At 43.1% G+C, this 25,641-nt stretch overlaps 1 protein-coding gene and 1 long non-coding RNA gene across 3 annotated transcripts; one reads left to right on the top strand and one right to left on the bottom strand.

The window, feature by feature from the left end:
- Positions 1 to 430: 430 nt before the first annotated feature.
- On the top strand, positions 431 to 21,012 carry LOC120369107. 2 transcript variants are annotated; one of them, XR_005582930.1, is made up of 5 exons: positions 1,044 to 1,079; positions 3,537 to 3,639; positions 9,336 to 9,421; positions 14,227 to 14,325; positions 18,865 to 21,012. It is a non-coding gene; the product is annotated as an uncharacterized LOC120369107 (long non-coding RNA). The 2 variants fall into 2 exon arrangements; XR_005582929.1 differs by lacking the exon at positions 3,537 to 3,639 and having other exon boundaries at positions 431 to 1,079.
- Positions 12,203 to 23,752, bottom strand: TMEM254 (transmembrane protein 254). Its single transcript, XM_039482033.1, has 4 exons — positions 23,240 to 23,752; positions 20,163 to 20,266; positions 17,645 to 17,704; positions 12,203 to 12,367 (listed from the first exon to the last, which is right to left on the bottom strand). The coding sequence occupies exons 1-4, from the start codon at positions 23,330 to 23,332 to the stop codon at positions 12,247 to 12,249; spliced, it is 378 nt and encodes a 125-aa protein (XP_039337967.1). The 5' UTR covers positions 23,333 to 23,752; the 3' UTR covers positions 12,203 to 12,246.
- Positions 23,753 to 25,641: the final 1,889 nt, after the last annotated feature.

The following is a 25,641-nucleotide window of genomic DNA, read 5'->3' as shown; positions in this document are numbered from 1 at the left end:
CCCAATTTCTGTCCTTCTTACCCTTCTTTCTTCTGTTTGACACATCCCTGCATTCACTCTTCCCCCCCTCCCTGCACTTCTTTACCTCCCCCTTCCATATAATGTAAGCTAATTTCCATGGATCCCCTTCTGCTCTCTATTCCCTTTTCTGGTCTGTCTTCTTGCTCCCATAGTCTGTTATTTCCCAAGGTGTCCTTAACCTCTGCTGTCTTGCTCTCAGTCCTTGTTGGGATTTGCAGCTCTTTTGCCTCCTCTCTCCATTTCTCATTTGTTTTGCCTCACTGCTGTCAATCCATCCAGCATTTGTTTCCATCTGTCCTTTGCCTCACCAAGCTCCACCTGTTCAATTACCCAATTCATCTGTCTCTTCCTTCCTAATCCCAAAAACATCTCCAAATAATTAATCATCCCTGTGAATCCTCTGCTCCCAACTAAATCCTTTCCCAGACCATCTGCTGAGGAGTAGCTCACTTTTCCCATCAACCCAGCCTTTGGCTCCATCTAGGATGGCTCTAGCCCCAATCCATCAATTCTCTCCTTCCCCAATCAGTTGATTCCCTATCCCTTCCCAACACATACTGAGATCGGTAATTGCAACCCTTCACTTTCCTGTCAACCTGCTCCACAAGAACTCTGACCTCTAACTCAGGCTCAGTCTTACCAAACCTACCATTCCATCCTCTGCTGCATCACAGCTCAGGTCTTTCCTTGCCACCCCCCTCCAGCTGTACATACCTCCCAGCGGTACTCTGGAGATGAAATAAAAGCACTTTCTCTACTGCTTGATGTATTCAGTGTTTGCTCTGCCTTTGCAGGCAACAGAGAGCTGCATATGCAAATTGTCCCTGGTCAGAGTTAGTACAGAGTCTTCAAGATCTAACAGAGATCTTATGACCTTATGGTCATAGCACAGCTGCATCCAAGTTTCCCTAGTGATGGAGGGAAGCCAGGACCCAGAGGAGTTCCCTCAGAAGAAGAGGTTAAATCAGCTACACCTGCAGCTCAAAGAGGGTTTCTCTAAGGTCTCAGGCTGTTGGTAAGAAGACTATTCCTTCACTGCCTGCAGGAATATGCAAAAGGTATGTACTTTTAGAGTGCTTATATAATTATTGTTAAATGTGTTTGCATGAGGAACTTGAGGGGTCTCTAGGAAAGGACTTCATTTTGCATTGGCTTGTTAATGAATAACCAGATCTCTTTCCCCAAAAAGAGGTTTCTCTTCTCTTTGCTAATAAGATCTTATGGCTTGTGGGAAGGCCACACCTCCACAGTAGAATTTGGCTCAAGACTACATTTCAGTCAAATGAAATCTCTATTTGAAGATGCAGTATTCTCAAGTGAGCTGTATACTTCAGTCCTTTATACAGCTATGCAAACCACTTTATATTTTGAATAAGGATGGTAAATGAACTCAATTTCTTTTATTCATCTTCATTTCAATTTGTGAAAAGAAAGAAGAAAATAATCACTTGTGCTGTTTACATAGGCCTTGTCTGGGGCTGGACCTCCAGACTGGAAAAAAACCCGTAATACTGATAAGACAGGCTAAACTAGCAGGACACGGATCATATGCTGAGGCTGTCATTAAGCAGCCATGTGTACGATAGCATGACAAACACAAGAGGAACTCAATCTATGTTATTTAAGGCCACTTCTATTTGCAAGAGAAAACATAAATGTTGAAACACCTTTGTATCTGTTGAGCTAATATCAGTGGGAGTTGACCAGTAAAGACATTTCATTCTTGCAATTATGACTGGGATAGTGCCAGAGTTGTGGGTGCTAGCAAGCTACATGCAAATAGACCAGATCCTCATCTGGTGTGGCTCTACTGATTTCTGTGAAACTATTTTACACCAGCTGAGGATCTGGCCCAGAAAGCCAAATCCTGATCATACTAAAGCAAATATGATTATTGCTCCTTACTTTGGTGAGATCAGCATTTTATCCAAATGGAGAATGTTTTTGGAAAAGTGTTATAGTAAAGGACCAGCCTAAAAATTGTCTTACTTTGCAAAATATTGTGAAGCTTTGATTCCCATTACATACCACGTTGTTTGATCACAGTTCTTACTTTTGTGATGTAAGAGATTATCATTAGATCAACATCCTCTTTTAAAAAATAAAACTTTGCCCAAATTCGTGTTGATATACCACTAGTTGACAAATAATTGTAACTACAGCTAATAATCCTACATGTAAACAGAAGATGAATAAACATACTGCAATTTAGAGGAAGTAAAGCATTGCTTACATATCACAATGCTGAATGTTAGCCATGAACCCAGAAGGAAGAAAATCCAAAATTTTAAGATAAGCAGAGAAGGCAAGAAGGAGAAAAACAAGAGAGACAGATCAAATCCAAGATCAATTGGAACATTATTCTGGTAGATGTAGTCAAGCTGGAGCTCATCTCACGCTGACTGGAAAATAAGTGTGGTTGCGTGGTTCTAAGTTAAATGTCATAGAGTAAGAGTTTAAAATGTAGTTTAGGAATATTTATGGAACTTTTCCCACCATACATATTCACTGAATTGTGCCCTAATATATTAAACAGCTGCTGATAGCTTCAGCCTCTTCCTTAGCAAATCACAAAGAGTTCTTAGGTAAACTTCCTAGGCTCCATTGTGACCTGGGTATTAAGGAATGGTTGGACTGGTGATGTGCTCTGGAAAATCAAGGAGGGCTATGTCATTAATCAATCAGGAACTCATTCATCAGCCACAAGACAAATACAATGTCCCTAAAGGCAGAATGAACCTTCAGGGACTGATCCAAAGCCTCATAGAAAGATGCCTGCTGTCTCTAGTGTCTCTAACAAGAAGCTATTCAGGAGTGTTTTCAAGGTTCAGCCATATCTTTTAGGCATCAGGAAGTCTTCTAGAAGCAGATGGCATGCTTCTTACTGCAGCTATGTTTAGCTGACCTTATAAGAAAGGTCCAGAGGAAGGCTTCTGAGCTTTCCTCTTTCCCAGGATTCTGATTATGGCATCCTATTTCTCAAACTAGCTTGACAACAAAACTTCTTCAGTTAAAGAAGGCATTACAACCTAGCCATATAAGCAGCTGTTTACTGAGCACATTGACCTGGCTGTGGGGTTTACTCTGAGATATACTTTGTGAGAGTGTATGGCAATTGTGAGCATAAAGCTACTTGGAAGTGAACATTACTTTTAAGAGCTGGAAAGTTTCTGTGCCTGCTGTTTTAATTCTAAGAGAATTTGATTACTGAACAAACCGAGCATGCAGAGCGGTTTGTGAGTAATAAGTACTTGCATCACTAATTCTGCTCATCTCTGGTGCAAGCCAGACAAACTAACCCTTCTTAGTCTGACCTGCTTACACAAAACAGGACACTGCTGAGGCAAAGTCATCTCTGAATCTCTTGGCATCTGTCTCCAGGAGATTTTATATTGGTTCTGTTTCATTAACACAACTCTTTGCATTTTGCGTACTGAAAGCCCAGATGGCAAGCAGGATTTCTCTGTATACGTCAGTGTCAAATGGTTTGAAAATAAAGCTTTTCTTCTTTTCAGTGACCTCCTCCGCAACCTGGGTGAAGCTGAGCTGAATTCAATTGAGATTTCTCTTTGTAATTCTCTAGTCTGTATGTGGTAAGAAGTATAAGACCTTGTGCAGGTGGGAGAAAGTCTTCATTTAATCCTATTTTTAAAAGGACTGCTTTAAAAACACTTTCAGGTACTTTAGTTTAATTTGCAAAATGCATACTTCAGTGAGTATACTTCCATTAGTTAGGACACAGATTTGGAACCCAGGAGACCTGAGGTCTATTGCCTGCTCTGCCACTCACCTGCTGTGTGACCTTAAGCAAATCTTGTCACTGTTCCATGCCACAGTTTCCCCACCTGTAAAATAGGAATGATTACATCCTCTTTTGTAAAGGGATTTGAAATTTATGGAGGGGGAAAGTGCTATGCTGGTGAATATCTGAATTTCAATTATCCCTACAGCTTAGTTACCAAATGAACAATGTGTCTCCCATGTATTTAATGAATTTGTACTAGCTTGTCAATTAGCCTCTTAGTGCTTGTTGGCATTAATCAATGGCTTTCTATTGGAAAGTCTGTTACGGTTTCAACAGCAGGTTGGCAGAATGGCAACAAAAACTCACTAAAGTTGAATTTTAATCTTTTTAAGAAAGTATAAATACTAAGAATCAGCATTATTCAGTTTCCCCCTCATCAGTGAAACTGCATTTATACTTCATCTTCATGATAAGGCTGAGAAGTGATGTGAAACCACACCTAAAAATAGCACTTTGGTTTATCCGACTACGCAGTCGGGTATGCGATAAATATCCATGCCATTTTGGATTACTGGAATTCACTTGTATAAAACAAACTATTGTTTTTGTCATTATTGTGCTACAATACCCCTTGGAAAAATTGACTTTCAGAGATCATAGCCTGTATAATTGTGACTCTTTTCCTAGCTTTTATGGGGCTTAATTAGCCCAGAAAAGAAATGGAAACTGGGCTTAATCTAAAGCCTGTTAACTGCATGGGAGTTTTACCATGATTTAATGGGTTTGGAATCAGGTCTGCTATCATTTATATTTTTTGAAAATATTTTGTGAATAAATTAATACTGGGGTGTATTTATATTGGTGAAAAACTTGCAGGACACTATTGGTAGATCCAAATATCCATCGTATATCTTCACCACCACCCTCTTGTTAATCTGAAAAGTTCATGAGTCATGTAAACTATTTGTAATTTTTAAAACAACAAATGTTTCAAGGCTCTTTTTCCCATTAAAACAAAATCAATGGCACCAGCCCAAAGTGCTGTGCATGTGCAATGGAATGGGGAGAGAATATTTTTTAAATCATGAAAAATACCTGGCTAATGTCCTCTAAAAATATTAAAATCTTTTCTTTTAAAAACAAAACCCATTACCAAAGATGGCTTAGCTCAGGGGTTCTCAAACTGGGGGTTGGGGCCCCTCAGGGGGTCGCAAGGTTATTACGTGGAGGGTCACGAGCTGTCAGCCTCCACTCTAAACCATGCTTTGCCTCCAGCATTATAATGATGTTAAATATATTTAAAAGTGTTTTTAATTCATAAGGTGGGGGGGGGCGTCGCACTCAGAGGCTTGCTATGTGAAAGGGGTCACCAGTACAAAAGTTTGAGAACCACTGGCTTAGCTAGTTATCACCTGAATATATTTTTCATAGTAGTTCTCTTATTCTGTGGTGAGATTTCTCTTGCCTGTTTCTTTCTTTCCTTTGAAAGGATAAATCCACCAGCCCTTCCTAATAGGTTGTATCCTAGCTCCCAGCACTACAAAGATAGCTGTGCAGTGCTGCACTTGGGAGCATGCCCACCTCACTGTGACTGGTAGCCAAAAGCTGTAATGAGCACAAGCTATGGATTTGATTTGCAGTAACACCAAGCCACCCTTATGCCACTCTGTGCTGAAGGCCTCTAGCTCATGAGAAGCTGGCTCAAGGGCTCCATTCTGGCCAACTCCTACCCGCACTGGTGTACGGGGTGTTGTAGGTAGTGAGGAGGCATGGACAGAGGGCACTAAGTTAGAGCAGTAACTAACTAAACTGCAACCTACATCAGAGGCTGCAAAGTTCACCAGCTGTCATAGAATACAGGGTTTGCATTGGGGAGTTCCTGCCCCAAGTGCAGGGATAAACTAAGAATCAGGACTTCTGTTCAGAATCTGAGTATAAATAGAACTATGAGCAAGTGATTGTTCCTTTCAACTGTGGGGTAAAGGTATACATATATTAGCAATGCTGAACTTGAAGAAACAAAAGGATTATAACAATAAAATGAAGGCTTGCCCTTGGATTGGCAGCCATATCTTGCTGAAAGGACGCAGGGGGCAACCCTTAATACTGGGATATAGTTAGTTGTGAGAGATTACTCTGTACAGTTTGGAGAAACAGGGTAAGTCCCAATATCCTAAGTACCTGCCATTTTTGAAAATCATATCCAAATTGTTATTTCTATGGCACTGTGTGTGCATGCACATAGTGTTTTGAAAACAATGAAGAGGTTCTGCTGATGAGCCATTGGTCTGTGCTGTCTAAATATTGACCTAAAGTAAACAAGATCCTTCATAACATTGTTTTGTCCTCAGGGAAGAGCCATCCTCTTGTCTCTGTCCTGGGCCTAACTCTGTTTATCTTCTCCATTTCTCTTTCTAGTCAATTTTCTCCTTCTTGTATTTTAAACCTTTTTCTTAGCAGTAGGAGATGGTGCCCGTGATGAGGTGCTCTGTGTCCCTTTCTTTACTTCTCAGGTTTCTTGGAAGGGGCAAGAGACTGGTTATCTACTCCCAATGTAGCTTACTGCTTCGCTGCCTTATTGTGACAACCTTGCTGACACACCTCTGCTACAGCACTGTGCTTTTGCTTTGTAGTTGAATGGATGATGATGATGTATGCTTGCCACTTTCACACTAAGATATACCCATCTATATATATATATATATCTATATTTTTATCTATAGTTAACTAACTATAACTAATTATGTTATCATGTTGCCATGCCAGGAGTTTTGCCACCAGCTTTACCAGTGTAGCAGCAGTTTTTAGGTGTCTGATCTCTCTCTTATCTCTCTCATATCCTCAACACTATGGGCAGAGGATGGGCTGCCTGCCATTTGCCTGCTGCCATTCTTACATAAAATAATTAAACTTTAACAATTTTTTATTTTTTAACAGACCCACAGAGGTAAACTGCCTCACTACGCTACTACTACGTATGGGCGTTTAGAATAGATTAACCGACTAACCCTGCACCCACACAACGCCCCTTGCAATTCTTTATTTATAATATAATAATCTTATCTATCACTCTCCTCTCCCTCCCAGGAGTAGCGCCAAATTCAGATTTTTTTTTTTTTTTTTTTTTAGTGAGTTAGTGTGGGTGGTTTTGGGGGCCCGGGATCCCCAGCCAGTGCACCATTGACATTGCACCATCTCTGATCTGAACTCTGATGCACTGGCCAGGTAGACAGGAAAAAAGCTTTTTTTTTTTGATTTTTTTCATTTCATTTCTTCATTTGATCAGCTGATCAGGCAGGTGGGTCTGCAGTCCCAAAACAAAAAGAGCTCAGCATGAGAGAGCATGGATAGAGAGATCTGATCTGATTGCAGTATAGGCAGTAGATCAAATAATTCTATCAGAGAGAACAAAGAAGAAGAAAAAAAAAAATTTGAAAAAAAAAAAAAAATCTCAGGCTATGATAGACAGTGCCACAGTGCACACAAACACAAAAGCAAGTGAATGAGAGGATGAGAATCAAATGGATGCTGGATGGAGGGAGGGGGAGAGGACTGAGATATCGAGATATCCCAGTTCTCTCAGTCCTTGGCTGCATTCTCAACTCCTCTGCTCCCAATGTCTGAAGGTCAAAAAAAAAAAAGTTCACCAAAAGAAGTCATTTACCACCACAAAGAAAAGAAAAAAAAAAAAAAAAAAAACTCTCTCATCTCTTTCAATCAATGATGTCGTATGTGGATGCTGCTGGTAGCTGTAGGCGCAGCGCTGCAGCCATCCCCTCCCTCCCCCCCCCCACCAGTATGGCTCATATCCCTGATGACCTGCCTGGCATCATCCCCATCATGCTCCTGGCTGGCCTGGCCTGGGCTGGCCAGGGCGCCTGGCCTGGGGGAAAATTGACTGACTCCCCATTCATTTCTTCTCCCCTGGCTGGAGATGGAGTCCTCTGCCTGAGCAGTGCAATGGGGGGCTGTCACCTCCTCCTCAGGAAGGCACTGGACTCCATGGCAGCAGCCCCCCCACTTCCTCTCCCCCTACCTCCATGGAGACTCTGGACTATAGCTGCAGGATACTCTCCTCCTCTCCCTCCCCCCTCTGGAGAAATGGAGATGTGAATATCATAAATCATGGATGCATGCCCTCATTTTATCTCACTAAAAAGTCAGTGTTTCTTATTCCTGCACTCTTTATTACTTCATCACACAAATGGGGGGATAACTGCCACGGTAGCCCAGGAGGGGTGTGGGAGGAGGGAAGCAACGGGTGGGGTTGTTGCAGGGGCACCCCCTAGAATGGCATGCAGCTCATCATTTCTGCAGGAATCTGGGGCTCTGACCCCAAGCGGCTCTGCTCTCTGGTTCTCTAGTAGATTTGCCTCATATTCCAGGCAGGACTGACTCTATTTTTAGACAAACCATAAAGAAGGGAATGACCTGGGGAGTCATTCCCATTTTTGTCCATGCGCCCCCGGCCAACCTCAGCAAGGCCAGCCAGGAGCACCCATGACAGCAGCAGACGGTACAAAAGGATTGATAACCATCTCGCCAATTTCCAAATGCAAATGGTGCAAAATGACTAATAACCATCATCTCATCACCAATTTACAATGGCAGACGGTGCAATAGGGATGGTAATCATCTCTGCTACCTTGCAAAGGCAAACGAATGCTGCTGTGTGGCACTGCAGTACCGCCTCTGTCAGCAGCATCCAGTACACATACGGTGACAGTGGAATAAAAGTTAAACGGGCTCCATGGTTTCCGTGCTATGGCGTCTGCCAGGGAAAAAGGGCACAAAATGATTGTCTGACATTGCTTTCATGGAGGAAGGATTGAGTGACGACATTTACCCAGAATCACCTGTGACACTGTTTTTGCCCCATCATGCATTGTGATCTCAACCCAGAATTCGAACGGGTAGGGGAGACTGTGGGAACTATGGGATAGCTACCCACAGTGCAACGCCCGGAAATCGACGCTAGCCTCGGTACATGGACGCACACCGCCGAATTAATGTGCTTAGTGTGGCTGCGTGCACTCAACTTTATACAATCTGTTTTAAAAAACCAGTTTCTGTCAAATTGGAATAATCCCGTAGTATAGACATAACCTAAAATAATCTTCCTTGGAACTCAAGACAATAAAGATATTTACACAGTACGCTGGACTACTGTGTACATTTTTAGAAATGGAGAGAATGAGGAATATTGACCTGTGGCTAGAACAGGGAACTTAAGAGTTAAGATTCCTGTGTTCTATTCCCAGTTCTGCCATGATTAACTGTAGCTTTAGAGAGGTGGTAATCTCTGTCCTTCAGTCTAATAACTAGTTCTCAGGCATCTTGTGGGATTTTCTCTTTGGAAAGTGTGCAGAAATTGTGTGTGTGTGTGTGTGTGTTAAAAGAAACAGTATATGTTAAATGGGCATTTCAGACAGCTGAGGTTCACAGTGAGTATTTACACTGAGTATACAGGTATTTGTTTTTTTTTTATTGTCCATCTGGTTAACCTACTTTGCCAGTTCATCAAAGTAAAGTCTCAAGGCAACTTTTTCTTTCTATTCTTTATTTTTAGGTTTCAAGGATTGGAGGTTCTAAAGGGGCAGGCCAATTACAGAAATGAAGCAAAGCTTGTGCTCTCATGCCGTTCTTTAGTGCCAGGTATGACACTATACCCTCCTAGATGCTCTTACACTTAACAGCACAGGACTGTTGTTGTTAAACTGCCTCTTACCTTTACACTTAAAGCAGCATTTGTCAAGAAGTTAACCCCCTATGCTCTAGTGCTGAAATGAAGCCTCTGCACCTCTTTACTAGCTGCTTAAAAAGGGCAGTGCCAGCACAGAGATCTGCCAGCCTTGGTTCACAAGCATACCTAGGCACTGCCTGAAGTATTTAAGATTACTCAAGGTGACTCCACTACTGCAGCAACGGGGCTGGCCGCTGCTCTCTCCATTTATGTAAGAACCATCAGGCAGTCTCCCTTCCACCCCAAAAGGAGCCTAGCACCACAGGGGCTATGAATAAGGCTAAGATTTTTGTCACAGATATTTTTAGTAAAAGTCACAGACGGGTCAAGGGCAAAATAGAAAAATTCATGGAAGCTGTGACTTATCCATGACTTCTACTAAAAATATCCATGACAAAATGGGGATCTGCGGGTCCATATACTGCCTGAAACAGTGTGGCTGCGCAATGGCTAGGAGCTCCAGGGGCCGCCAGAGGCAACAGGGGTATGCTGCAGGTCTCTGCCCCCTGCAGGCAGCAGGGGAGCCTACAGCTCCCAACCACCACAGGCTGAAGTCACTGAGGTTGCTGGAAGTCACAGATTCCATGACTTCCACGACTAAATAATAGTTTTAGCTATGAATCATAGTAGTAACCATCTTTCTCCCAAAAAATACTTTGAATATAGCAGCTCAGATATTTTAAGTGGTCATGCTCCTTTGGAGCAATGTTAAAACATGACAGAACATGTTTTCAATCTCTTAATCCTCCTGAAAAGTCCAACAATAGACAGATACAACAGTGTACAGTACAGTGAAAGCTGTCAAACCACAGACAAATTGACTGCTTATTAGAGGTGGTCTAAGAAAGATGGAGCAGAATTTTACTCCTTACATTTGGGGAACTGCGTAATACAGAGTCTCTTGGACCAGCGCATTAACATCTAGTTGAAAAGTTAATCTACACAGTAACAGTAGATATAAAAGACTTATGTTTTGAGATAAGAAAATGTTATGTCTAGGAATCCTTCTAATTAACCTTCTACAGGTATTGTTAATCAGTCATTCAGTAAATAGCTGCACTTAGTTTCCTCTTTCTCAAGTTATATTTGGTCACTGACTTCCAAGGCAAGGTAACATCAAGTTCTCTGTCACCTTAAATTAACAGAGTGAATTGTTTCACTACATATTCTGGCTCAGATCAGTGCACGTCATCCTGTATAATGTAGCCACCTGTTAGTGTTCCTGCAACCCTAGGGACATTTCCCTGTGATATGGGAAGACTGAACAAGATAAAAACATGTAGGTGGAATTTTAACCAAAAATGTTGGTGAGAATTGTTTATTGAAAACCTGGGAAAACAGTTCTAATCTAGAACAGGCAGAGACTTCTCTACACTACATACGTCAAGTGTCTCTCTGCTGATGTGGAAGAAAAACACCTACCAAAAAAAGTAGTTCTGTCTTAATGCCTATTGCCAACAAGTGTGATGGGGTTTTCTTTGGGTGGGAGTGGAGAGGAATTGTCCTTTTCAGTAAGAAGCAAACTGAACATAGAATATAGGTAAGGCTAAGATTTTGTCACGGATATTTTTAGTACAAGTCAGGGACAGGTCATGGGCAATAAACAAAAATTGACAGAAGCCCGTGACCTGTCCCTGACTTGTACTAAAAATATCCGTGACAAAATGGGTAGAGAAAAGGGTCCAGCACGCATCATTGCTGGGGCTCTGGTGTCTCCCACCTCCCACAGCAATGGGACAGTGCAGGGTGCCCAGCTCAGCACTCCAGGGGCCCCCCATCGCCTATGGCTCAGAGCTCCAGGATCTCCTGGCTGACTGGGAACTCCATGGCTGGGAGCCATGGGGGCCCCCTGCAGGGGTGACTCGTGGTAGGAGAATGGAGGGCCTAGTGCCCCTCCAGCAGGGTCAAGTGCCCTCAGCAGCCGGCCCAGGCCAGAGCTAGAAGGGAAGAGGTGGGGCCAGAACCTCTCCTCTTCCAGCCATGCTGCCTGGTGCAGTATAGTGGCTGACTGGGAGAGCAGCAGGCTGCCCCCAGCCCAGGCTCAGCTTCTGGGGACAGGAGCCAATTCTGAAAGGTCTGGGGGGAGGGGTTGCTCCAACTCGCTCAGCTGCTGTCCCAGAAGCCAAGCCCAGGTGGGAGGCTGCAAGGCACACACTCAAGCAGCTGCTGTGTTGCACCAGGCAGCATCCGGGAACAGCTCTGGGGCCTGGCTGCCAGGAAGAGCAGCTGAATATGCCAGGGGGAGCTGGTGCAGTGGGAGGACAGAGGCCCCCCCCCCCCGGTAATGTGGATAGGGAGAGCACAGACTCTGGGCTAGGGGCAGTGCAGAGTCACATGGGGAGGACACATCCTCCTCTTTAGCTGGGGCCCCCTTTGTGTCCCTCCCACAAGTCACCTTTGGCCCCCTGTGACTTCTGTAACCTTAGATATAGGCCATTAAACAACCAACTGGGGGCAGTGATATCTGGTCCCTGACCCAATCTGGACTGAATTTTGCAAGCACAAAGTGAGATGCTCCATGTTCCCATACTAATTTCTTGAGCTATCAAGTGAGCCCATATCTCAAACCAGGCATTTAATAATAGCCGTGATACCACAGGACTGCCTTGGTACGAGTGCACTGGCTCACATAACAGGAAATGCCTTTTGGATCATTCACTGCAACTAAACACATAGGGTGGATCCACTTTGAGAACAAGGTTGAAATATTAGCTTTATTTGCCTCTTTCCCAATCCCTTATCTCTGCTTCTTAGGCGGAGGCTTGTAGGCTAGCAGGTGGGAGAGAGAAGCTACCCCAAAGAGGAAGGTTTGGATGAACCATCGACGTTGAACAGAGCTGTCAGTGATGCCTTTGATCCTGCAGTAAAACAAAGTTAGATTTTAGTTAACGTACTATATATACACTCTCCATAAAAGTGAACTGTGAAATGGATCTAACACACCACTGATCATATTGATTGATGTTTACAGCTCAAAGCACCTTGATGTGAGGAATGTTTAGTAATGAGGCTCAACTTTTACACTCCATTTAACACAGTCCTCTGTACCACTAATGAAGACTTGTTAACCACGATCACTAGACACGTTTTTCTGACATATTAACTCAAGTTATTGATACTGTCAATGTTAACATTATGTACAGTCTACATATACTGAAGTGCAAAATAAGCATGGGGATGAGAGACAGTTGGCATTACTAGTATAAAGTAATCATGAAGTCAAGTACAGTATGCTAAGCAAATCCCTACACGATACAGAGTTTATTAATGTATTTTCACTATGGAAAGAACTTTTCAGTCACAGTGGCAGCCTGGAGAATAGACAGCAATTAAAGTTACACACAGACTTCCTTTTTTGCTACCTTATGAAGCAGGCATTTCAGGGGCAGTGATGAGTTAAAAATGTGAACAGATGAGACTTAGCAGCAATAACAGGGATCATGTTTCTTAAACAGTGTGAAACTTTTTTCATATGGAACAGCTGATTTGCATGTGGAAAGTTGATTCTGTGGAAACACTATTTGCTAAACAGACTAATGGCCTAAAGTGCTTGATGTCATGATTTCAGACGACTTTATCAGTTAAAGAAATGAGCTGCACAGTGATGGTTAGCAATCCCAAGAACAATACATCAGTGTAGAAGAAGCAATACTAACCCAGATCCATTGAGATTACACTTGAGTAGTTTACTCAACTGTCTTTGAATTAATACAGTTTGCAACTTTTGTACTGACTATACATTTCCAAGGTAAATTCAAACAAAATGAACATAAGAGGCACATTTAACATTAATTTAACTTAACCACTTGAATGTTCATTAAAAGATCTGTGACCTCAACAGGTGCAGGGTTGGCTAACTATTTTGGCATTTCTCCATAGTGCAGAAAGGAAAAAAGATGCTACTGATGGCAGCACACCTGCTAGTTAGAGACAAGCCTCCAACCCTCTCCTTCCCTCATCAGGTGCTATTGCTTTGGAAATCATAACTTCCACTGGTGAAACCATCAGAAGAATGGCTTCTTCCTGTGCTGCAGCCATTTCCAAGAGCATATGGCTAATAGTATCAAGAGATCTAGCATACACTTTAAGTCACTGTAGACTAAGACTGGGAGTGCATTTAGATTCATTAGAAAACAATCCCAAAAAATGTAAAGCTCTAACTTTTTCCTGCCCTTCCTTAGATTGGGGAAAAGGTAAACAGATAATGCCACAAAAGCTCCTGACAAACTGGTCAGGAACTAAGTGAAAAGCTCATTATTGGAGGTATAAAAATAGCTGGTGGGCTAGACTCAAGCTCTGATTTAACATGTGTAATACAGGAAGCTTTAACTATACACACTGCCTCAACTTACTTGGTGCTCCCTCTACCAATTTAAACTAAAATATCCTAACCCTGTTTATACTGTTGGGCCCTGTCTAGATGAGGAAGATGAGCAGATAGCAAATGCGTTAGCTAATACACGTGAACATGTTTTTAGTACTTACTGTAAAGAAAGGCAGTGTTTAAAACACACTAGCTCTAAACTCTTGTAGTCCAAACAGAGTTTTAGCGTTCCTGACTTTTTTTCTGCATTCATTGAAAAATTGTCAAATACTGCAACTTGCTTATGCAAGATTACACTCTTGCAAAAAGTGTGTGTATATATAATCTAGGCAAGCAAATACTTTCTACCCTCAATGAGATTTAACTGTTCGATTTCATTTCCTGTCTCCTTAGTAATGTCTACAAATACTACTGGAAAGTGGATGTTAGTATCATTGGAACGATATTAACAGCAGCTTCCTGGACAGAGGCTTATCAGAAAAGGGGTGTTAAGTAAGCAGTCTTTATTTCTTCCTCTTCATAGTGCTTCACATTTTAATAATGCTGTATAAACTTAAGTGCTTCCTGAAGGGTGCAAAACCTAGAAAGGGGTTGTCATACCTACTATGTTTGACATCAGGCATATGCTCTTGTAAATTTGTGCACAATCTGAGGTATTTTTAACAGAGAGAAGTCTGCTCTTTCTATCTTTTAAAACTGGGACATTATATAACTGCAAATAGGCATCACTTCATACTCCCCTTTTTAATTAAATCAACTGAGGACAACTCCCCTCCCCCCCTACAAATAATCTGAGGGCTCTATTAAGCAATCGTTACATGGACAAAACAAAAGCACTATTTACTTTGAAGTTTTGTCTGAATAAGGAGTGCCAAACAGCATGTGACAAGTGGAAGAAGAGCATGTGTAGGTTTCCAGAACACTGCATGAGACTGTCTTCCCTTTCCCACTACACATGAACCAAGATGTAAGCAAGGCTGCAACTTTAAGAGTTGGCAGAAGAGCTACATAATAATACTTTCAAATGATTATTTTTTTTAAATTAAGTTTCAAAAGTATTGCTGATCAACATGGGGTTTAGAGTAAACATAAAAACGATTACTCTGACTGTGGAGCTTTCACAATCTTTTACGCCTGAGCCATATACATCTTTGTTTGAGTAGGGCTCGACTTCTGGACACTGACTGATACAAACAGAATTCTTATATTCCAGAATTCCTTTATACCACATTTTCTACTTCACAAAAACCCACTAGGTGGCAGCCCAGTCCTGCCAACCCCACACACATTTTTCACAAGATGTATCAGCTCTATTGATTACAAAGGTGCTGAGAAGTTATTTTATAGAATCACAGAAATGTAGGGCTGGAAGGTCCTCAAGTCCTACCCCCTGTGCTGAGGCAGGACCAAGTAAACCTAGACCATCCCTGACAGGTGTCTGGCCAACTTGTTTTTAAAAATCTTCCATGATGGGGATTCCACAACCTGCCTTGAAAGCCTATTCCGGATCTTAACCATCCCTATGGTTAGAAGGTATTTCCTAATATCTAACCCAAGTCTCCCTTGTTGCAGATTAAGCCCATTACTGCTTGTTCTACCTTCAGTTGACAAGCAGAATAATTGATTACAGTCTTCTCTTTATAAGATTTGACTATCAGGTCTCTTTCCTTTAGATCAGTGGTTCCCAAACTTGTTCCCCTGCTTGTGAGGGGAAAGCCCCTGGCAGGCCGGGCCGGTTTGTTTACCTGCCGCATCCATAGGTTCGGCCGATTGCGGCTCCCAGGGGCCGCAGTTTGCTGCTTCAGGCCAATGGGAGTTGCTGGAAGTGGCATGGGCCGAGGGATGGACTGGCTGCTGCTTCCAGCAGCCCCCATTGGCCTGGAGCAGCGAACCGCAGCCACTGGGAGCTGCGATCAGCCGAACCTGTGGACGCGGCAGCTAAACAAACCGGCTCGGCCTGCCAGGGGCTTTCCCTGCACAAGCGGCAGAACAAGTTTGGAAACCACTGCTCTAGATTAAACATGGACAATTTTTTTTTACCTTTCCGCATAGATCAGAATCTCTAAACCTTTTATCATTGTTGCTCTCCTATGCGTTCTCTCCAATTTGTCCACATCTTTCCTGAAGTGTGGCACCCAGAATTGGACACAGTAGTCCAGCTGAGGCTTCACCAGTGCTGAGAAGAGTGGAACAATTACTACCCTTGTCTTGCATACAACAGTTCTGTTAAAACATCCCAGAGTACTAACCTTTTTTGCAACTGCATTACATTGTTGAGTTGTTCAATTTGTGATACACTGTAAGACCCAGGTCCTTTTTCAGCAGTACTGCCAGCCAGCAAGTTATTCCCCAGTTTGTAGCTGTACATTTGATTTTTTTTTTCCCCCTGCCCCCAACCCCCATCCTAAGTCTGGTTGTCTTTATATAATTTTATCTTGTTGAATTCAGACTAATTCTCCAATGTGTCAAGGTCCTTTGAATCCAGGTTATCTGTAATTTTTTTAAGCATACTCTTCACTCCATTGTCCAAGTCATTACTGAATAGTACCTAACCCAGGACAGATCCCTGCAGACTACCACTAGGTACACCCTCCCAGTCTGACAGCAAACCATTGATTACTTTTTAAGCATGGTATTTTTGACAGCTGTGCACCCGTCTTAAAGTAATTTCATCCTGACCACATTTCCCTACGTGCTTATGACACTGGTGTGTGAGACTGTAGCAAGAAGCCTTACTAAAATCAAGATTTCCAATCTACAGCTTCTCTCCCATTCACCAATAATCCTGTTTATCTTTGAGATCTGCTTAAAGAAAAGCCCCTAATTTGGTCTTAATATTTGAAGGTACGTGAAGGGAAGTGCCCTCGCTCACTCTGGTGTAAGGGAGATCAGCCAGCTCTTCTGGGCCTGTTAGCACTAATGAAGCAAGGCTTGTTCTTTCTGGAAGGGAAGAAGCTTAAAAAGGGAAGGGGCAGTGAACAGGAAGAAGACTATTCCACTTCAGAGACTGCTGCCAACAGATAGTGCAGCTTGTGACCATTGCCTTTTCAACTGACCTGACTAGCAGCAAAGCAGTAAGTCCCTAGAGGGGCAGAAGGTAGGCTCCACTAGGGTGGTAATAGACTCCGATAGACCAAGCTCATAGGTGTCAGGGGCTCCCTTGATTTTTTTTTCCCCCACCCCCCAGTACCATAATTTTTATTCCACCTTCTGATATGATTCTCTTCTATGAGTGCACTCTGCACTGTAGTTAGATTTGGAAAGATTAATCGATAAATGTCAGTAAACAATTTCATCAAACACACAGACCAATAAAAATACTTCTTCATTAATAACTGAAATTTGCAGAGAAGAAAAATGCTGCTTGAGACCTCAGTTTAAGGATATTTATTTATTTTGTATATTTTGACAACTAGTGTTAAGGGTTATAAGGCTTTAACTTTTTGAATCTCAGTGCCTCATTAAAAAATTCTGATACTTTTCAATTTCCTACAACTGAAAACTTAATTTGATTAAAAAAATAAATGTTTAAAACCCACAGATTTGCTCAGTTGTAAAAGTTTAAATCTAAGAAAAAAAATGCTTAAACTGATAGACTTGGCTGACTTCAATTTTTTTTTTTTTAAATGGCTAACTGAAATATCAGAGCACCACATGGGAGGATGAACTCTTCCTCCCAAATTCCCTCAGTAACAGTGCCTGAAGTTAGGTTCCTAAACCCATATTGATCGTTTTAGGCTTTTTTTTTAAATCCTGTCCATAAAATCTAAGATAGAGGGGAATTTAAAAAAAAAACCCACACACAACTTACTTGCATAACTTGATACTGTACAATGCTTCAGCTATATGAATTCCCCAGGCAAGCCAAAACCTGGTAAGATAAGCACACGCATTAGTTTTAATGTTGTTGAAAATTAGGACCACACTGTGACCATAATGCAAAAGATGGAAAGATGATATTTAAGAAACCGACAAGTTAGCTTTCTGCTTTTTCTAGAGGACAACAGAAACTTTTAATCTAAGGGCGTATTTGAAAGAGAGGCAGAGTCTCTCTTAACTGTACTCTAAGGACAAACTATGAAGTTTAGGTACAGTGCATCACCTAACGCAGCTGGTATTCATCCAAAACTTTTCATGGTATGTTTGTAAAATAGCAGATATTGAGCCAAATCCTGTAGTACAGTATCAGGCTCAACTTTCAGTGAAGTCAATACAAACTTGCCTCACTACAGAATTTAGCCTTGTACTTATTAGAGGTGCAATCTAAGTACCAGAGAAGTCAAATAGTCAGCTTTTCATTGGATTTATAGTTACTAGAAGTTTCATTAGCTTTAGTTTATAAACTGATGGTATGAAGAGATCAAATACATGCCTAATTTGGCATTTAAGAAAAGACTAGCTTTTCAAATGAGTCAAAAGCAGTCAGTCTTCAAAGTGGAGTAATGATGGGGCCATTTGAAGCTTTTAGCAAAGCCCTTCTAAAAACAGGTCTCTGAAATCGTTTTGGTCTATATTGATATGCTCTTGTAAATTACCCTTCTCTTGTATATTGGTGCCCAGATACAGACTTTTCTGAACTTGTATTTGTCCACCAACAATTTTAATGTGTAGCCTTGTTCCAGTTCGGAGCTGTGGATACCAATCTTGCATCTGAAGCAACACACCAAGGCATACTGAGTAACTTTTATCTAGATATTAAGTGTATGGTTACACTTGCAGTTGAACAGCGCTGTGAGTTAAACTTGCCTTCGTACAGCTGAGTAGGGAAAGCGCTGCAGTCTGTCCACACTGACATGGCCACATTTGCAGCTGCATTGGGAGCGGGGCATTATGGGCAGCTATCCCAGCATTCAAGTGGCTGCAACATGCTTTTTAAAATAGAGGTGGGTGGGGTGGAGTGTGACAGGGAGCGTGGGGGGGGGGAAGAGTGTGAGTTTTTGAAGTGCTGAGTGTCAGCATGCTGTCTTGTAAGTTCAGACCCCCCCCACACTCACTGAAAGCAAACAGCAGCTGTTTCTTTTTTTCTCATAGACCAGATCAGCAGCGGCTTGCCGAAAGTGACCCCAACCCCCCCCTGCACCGCCTCTCTTCAAGCAAACATTAGCTGTCGGTACTCCAAACGGAGCCCCCCTGCCTGCCTCTCACTCATTCAAAGTAAACAGTAGCTGTGTTTGTTTTTTTGATAAGCAGCCCCCAGAAACAGAGCTTTGAAAGGGTACTTCCTCCTCCGGAGTTCACAACAAAACAAGAGAGGACGCTTCAGTTAAAAGGATTATGGGGAGTTTCCGGAGGTCAATCAAGGCGTAATAACATTACTTCCCGTTTACACTGGAGCAGCAGCGTCTCAGCCAATACGCAACCGCTTTTACTCCTCTCGGGAAGGTGGAGTACCAGCAGCGCTGTAGCCACGGAGACACAGCACTGTATGTGCCTTGCCAGTGTGGACGGGGAGTGAGGTACAGCGCTCTGGGAGGCTTTATTGTGCTGTAACTGGGAAGTGTAGCCAAGGCCTAAGTGTTCCAAGTTCCTCTGGTGATTGGAAATCACACTGAGATTGAGTCCTGATTCGGTGCATGGTGAAAGGAACAAAAAGTGAAGCTGGAATGTCCTAAACAGTCTAAGGTCCCCTCTACACACAAGTCATGAAAGCTGGCTGCAATAAAGGCTTATCTAAACATAGTTCTTCAGAAAGAGCTCTTTCTATCTAGTTCTTCCTGAATAACTCCACGTGTGGACACTTACTCTGGAATAAAAGTGTCCACACACAGTTACTCAGGAACAGCTGATTGAAAAAGCTTTCTGAAAAACTCCATATATAGACAGGCTTAAATGGCATAAAGCTATAAGTGTTCAGCAACCCCCAAAAACCTTGGTCCTGTCTATACTATAAATTGTAACACCTTTAACAAAGGTCCTTCAATGTAAGCTGAAACTAAGAAGTTGCAGCATTAAGAGGAAAAGGGGGAACTCTGGAAACAGTCTGCAGTGTCTGTACAGCCATTTAGGGATGCTTCCAGGGTAACAGAAGCATTTGAGAAAAGTTAATAAGAGGCCTTGTAAACTTAACTGTTGCCAAGAATTATTTGATAGATATGTTCTTGTCACCCTAAAGACAGCAAATTCCAAATTCAGCTTCTGGATCTCAGGAACTGGCCTTGACAAGTTTCTCACCTAGCCTTTCACCACCCCTACCTCCACTGAGGTGAAACACAAGCCATTCAAATGTAACAAACTATCAAATTAAATTATGGACTCTTAAGTAGGGGGTGGAGATGGGGAAACAAAACAATGTAAACAGCAAAAACATTAGCTTTCCAAATCAAACTTACCCGTTATATAGCAGATTGGGGTGGTTGTCCACTAAATATTTAGTAAAATGGCCAAGTTGTCCCAGATTCTCATAGGGTATTGTTGAAGGTAAAAAGACTGTCCACTAAGAGAAATATACACTTTAGTAATCCCCAAATTCTTACTTTAAGGAGAAAACATTAAGCTTGAGCCTTTAAATTTGAGTCCTCACATCCCTCCTCAAATTTGCTTGCTATTAAACTAGACTCTTATACATGCTGATTTCACATATGTGCTACTTTCTCATCTTTGCCCATTTCTCCCCCCATCCTTAACAGGCAGGTTACTAGCCCTCTAAGCTTACTGCAACATAAGAGGTGCTTGCAGGCTGGGGGATCCAAGCAAAACAGACTTCTGACTGCATTTCTTGTGCTAGTTATACCAGATGTAGGGGCATAGGAAATGAAAGGGATGAATCATTAACAGCCAGGAACTATGCATGATGTTTGACAGGCAAGATAAATTGTCTGTGGTATGAACAATTCAAAATCTAACTTGCCAATAAATGCTGATTAGACACTGAGGGTGTGGGAGAAGGGAGGAAAAGCATAATAGCTTTGGTTGGTAACCAGTATGTCAGCACTTGCACAATGCTTGAGTCGTGCATGTGCAATACTTCACCCACCTCAGAAATGTTTTGAGGAGGAACTGGAAGGTAGGGACATGGGGTCAGAATAGAAGGGAACAGAGAGCAACCAGGTGGGGGGAAAGACTGGTGAAGGGTGAGGGTAGTGTTGTGTATTTGGTTGTCATGGGTTTTGTTACTATGGCAACTGAGTTAGACTATTAAGGGATAGCTCATCCGGTTTCAACCGGCTGAGTGAGCTCTCTGTCTCTGTAAATAAAATGGAGGTTTTGGTTAGCTGTCTGCTCTCTGGCCTCAAGTGATTGCTTCCTACACCGGCTGCCCCAAGGATACAACAGGTAGGATAGGAAGGTAAAAGAAGCAGGCAGGGACTAAAGTTGTGCAGTGATGGGACAGAAGTGAGTTTTTAAATGGATAAGGCCAACTTGAAATCTACTAATTTCAAGAAGTGGTTCAAGAGTATTTTCCTGAACCACTCCTGCCGATTTTAGTAATCTTAAACCTGGACTACACTAGCGGGGGGTGGGGGGGGGAGTGTTCGAACTAAGATATGCAACTTCAACTACGCTATTCGCGTAGCTGAAGTTGAAGTATCTTAGTTTGACTTACCTAGCTGTCCTCACAGCGGCAAGTTGACTGCCGCGGCTCCCCTGTCAACTCCGCTTACTCCTCCTGCCGAGGTGGAGTACCGGCGTCGATTCGCGGATCAATTTATTGTGTCCAGACCAGACTTCCGATAAATTGATCCCCAATTACATCGAAAGCTACCCGCCGATTCGGCGGGTAGCATAGACGTACCCTATCTTTTTTAAATAATTCTCTCATGCTTGTTGCTTTGGGAAAGACTCATACAAACAAAAGGAAAATTACTATTGGTGGCAGCAGGAAGTGTCTCACACAGGACATAAATGGCTGTCAAGTACACAAACTGAACTTTCCCTCTCGTTTTCATAGTAATCTTTGGCTACTGTTTCAACTAACACTCATGTCCATTTTTAAGGATGAGACTGGTTTAGTCACTGTGCCCATATAATCCTTAGTCTCTTTAGGCTTGTTTACACCAGCACTTTACAGCGCTGCAACTTTCTTGATCAGGGGTGTGAAAAAACACACCCCTGAGTGCAGCAAGTTTCAGCGCTGTAAAGCGCCAGTGTAGACAGTGTCCCAGCACTGGGACGCACGCTGGTAGCTATGCCCCTCATAGAAGTGGGTTGTTTTTTTTTTTAAAAGAAGGCTGGCAGAGCTCTCTCCCAACACTCTGTCGTGATTACACAAGCCATGTTAAAGCACTGCCACAGCAGTGCTTTAACATTGCAAGTGTAGACTAGCCCTTTGTTGAATCTGCCACCAAAAGTCCAAAACATAATGGTACTTGCAGTTGTCTCAATGAAACTCAACCCACCACCACTTTTTTCATGCAATTTACTGATTGGCCAAGTGTAACACTTTCGGCCTCTACTCCCATTAAGAAGTGTTTTTTTTACCAATATACACTTCTGCCTCAGCTTCCACTATGTTGAAATTCTAAAGTACTGAAAACCCATCTCCCCTTCTGCCTATTCAAATTTGCATTATGAGTGTAATGCTTCACTTTCTCCTATATTTAAAGATGTGTAGTCCATCTTCAAACTCCCTGTTGGATTCCCACTCACTTCAGAATTCAGTTAAATTGCCCTTATTTTAAAAAGCTTTGATGGACATGCTCCTCCTTAGTGCACAAGCGGTGTCCTTCATTCCTCAGTTAGAATGAACCTCTTTTTCTGTACAAAATCTAGCCAGTTGCCTCTCTCTGCAATTTTATTTTATTTTTTTAATTCCAACTGTTGGTAAGACGGATTCAGCTCTCCTACTATTAGAACTGGACAGAAGGCTACTGTACACAAGCCTCCCAAGGTCACTGGTGTTTGACACTATGCCAATTGAATGTACTCTAAGCATGTTTAACTCTCAGGGCAGCAGTGCTAGTATCAGGAGAAGATACTCTGCTCTTTGCAAGAGTGGCGTTTTTTTATAGATATGCAAAAATCCCTACTCTAGACAAGCCTTGTGTAGGAGATGTACATGAATGGCAGATCTATAGTATCGTTACTAACTTCAGCATCTCCTGGCAAAGTTTGTTTCTGCTGTCACCTCTTCGAGAAGGGGGCGTTATATCCCACTTGCATAAACAAACCAGGTGGGGTGGGGGAAAATAACTACCCCTAAAACAACTGCCCTTATTGTGCTGTTTTCATTTTCCTCACCTCATAAATGCAAGAAACCACCTCACCCACTGAACCCCCACAACAATCCCGAGCCCTGACGCCCCTCGGATGCACACACCCTGCCCCCATCACTCCCCTACCGCCTGCCACCCGCACCCTATCCGCCCCCAGCGCCCTCTAGTCCCGACACCCCCAGCCTCACCCCTGCCCTGACCCCCGGCCCCCCTCCCGCCGCTGACGCCCCGGCGCGGGCTGCCCGGCTACTCACAGCGAAGTAGCCTATGCAGACGGCGATGACGCCCATCCAAAAGCGGCTGGTGCACCGGAAATAGCCACCGGGGTTCCCGGAGGGCGCCTCCATGTTGGCGCCAGGCTCGAGCGCCGCTCACAGCGTCGCCCCACGCAGGCGGGGCCGAGCCGTCACTGTCGGCCGAGGTGAAGCGGGGACAAGCGGATGATTGCACCCGGACCAGACCATTCCCGCCGGGAGGAAGGGTGGGACCATCAGGCCTGAGCTCGAACCTCTCTGCTGGGGAGGGCGGGGAAGATGCCAGAAGCCCCGCCCCCCTCTCGCTCTGGGGCTGAGAGCTCAGCTCTGCTGCGGGGCCGTTGGCTGCTGTTGGCGTCCCCAGGCGGACGGGGACGTGCTGGGTGAATTCGAGCTCCCGGAGCTCGCTGGAGCGGGCTACGCTGAGCGCATTGGGGCGCCTCAGAGCTCTCTCGCTAGAGAGTTGCGTGGTGGGGGCGGGGCTCCTCCTCCCCCCCCCCGCCCCAATTTCATGGGGAGCGCTGCTTACAGCACGTGCCCTGGCCTCAGGCGGGCGCTTAAGGGCCGTCCAGGGTGAGTTCCGTGCTGCTGCCAGCTTCAGCCCTTGGGGCAGGGATTCTGTTTATAAACAGAGGCGTGGTGATTAAAGTAACAAAAGGCCTGTCATTAAATTAAGGATCCTTAGATGATCCCGAAAGGATTGTCAGGCACTCCAGTTGAAAGATAGACAACAAAGGGTGAGACTAGATGATCAGTTCTCAGAATGCATCCGCATAAATACTAAATAGTGGTGTCCCCTGGGGGTGGGGTGGGGGTCTGTACTGGGACCAGTACTGTTCAACATGTTCCTAAATGATCGGGGGGGGGGGATAGTGAGATGGCAAAATTTTCAAAATTATTCAAGCTAGTTAAGTCCAAAGCAGACTGAAGAGTTACAAAGGGACCTCAGAAAACTGGCTGCCTGGGCACCAGAATAACAGATGAAATTCAGTGTTGATAAATGCCAAGTAATGCACATGGCAAAATACAATCCCAAGTATATATACAACATGATGGGGTCTAAATTAGCTTCTACCTGTCAAGAAAGAGATCTTGGAGTTATTCTGGATAGCTCTCTGAAAACATCCACTCACTGTGTAGTGGCAATCAAAAAAAGCTAACAGTGTTGGGAATCATTAGGAAAAGGATAGATAATAAAACAAAATATCATTGCCTCTAAATAAATCCATGGTACGCCCACATCTTGAATACTGCATGCAGATCTTGTCACCCCATCTCTAAAAAGATATATTAGAATTGGAAAACATACAGAGAAGGGCAACAGAAATGATTGGGGAATGGTATAGCTTCAGTATGAAGAGAGATTAATAAGACTGGGATTTTTCAGTTTGGAAAAGAGACAACTAACGGAGATATGATAAGGTCTATAAAACCATTAATGGTGTGGAAAAATTGAATAAGGAAATGTTATTTACTCCTTTACATAACACAAGAACTAGGCATCACCCATGAAATTAATAAGCAGCAGATTTAAAACAAAAAAAAAGAAAGTATTTCTTCACAGTAAACCCATGGAACTCATTGCCAGGGATGTTTTGAAGGCCAAAACTATAATAGGGTTCAAAAAAGAACTGGATAAGTTAATGGAGGATAGGTCCCTCAATGGCTATTAGCCAGGATGGGCAGGGGTGCAACATCATGCTCTGAAGTGTCCCTAGCCTCTGTTTGCCAGAAGCTGAGAGTGGGTGACAGGGATGAATCACTTGATGATTGGCTGTCTGTCCATTCCCTCTGAAGCACCTGGCATTGACCACTGTTGGGATATTGGGCTAGATGGACCATTGATCTGACCCAGTATGGCTGTTCTTATGTTCTTATATATAACCCAGAAGTATCTGACCCCTCACTATAACCCACTAGACCCCATTGTCCTCCCAGAACCCAGGAGTCCTGATGGGATATCTCTTTCTCTCTCTCTCAACAGAGTTAGTAACAAAGTAAGAATATACATTAAAATTGTAAACCTAACCAGTGTCCCTTAAGTGACTTGCCACAAGATGTCAGAACATGTTAGTATTAGAGCTGAGTGGGTCTAATATTTATTTAATTTTCTTTCTTTTATATAGGAATTAGATACAGTGTTCCTGTCAGCTAATTATTAAATTATCTGCCAAAAAACTAGAGTTTTCAGGTCCCTACTTGGCCCCCGGAATCATGCTTAAAGTTCCCCCTCCCCAAATCTGAAATGGTACCCCAGGTCAGGGTGAGGATGAGGGTATCTTAAATCTTTGCTAACAAAGGCAGGTTTTCTACAAAGGATCTGTCTACTTGTATACTCAGACTTGCTCAGGCAGGTGGTTTTTAATGGGGAGGGTTATTCCTTGTGAATCCCACATTGTGCT

This window comes from Mauremys reevesii, linkage group 7, assembly GCF_016161935.1.
Source record: "Mauremys reevesii isolate NIE-2019 linkage group 7, ASM1616193v1, whole genome shotgun sequence".
Lineage (NCBI taxonomy): Eukaryota > Metazoa > Chordata > Testudines > Geoemydidae > Mauremys > Mauremys reevesii.
This window is presented reverse-complemented; position numbering and strand designations above follow the sequence as displayed.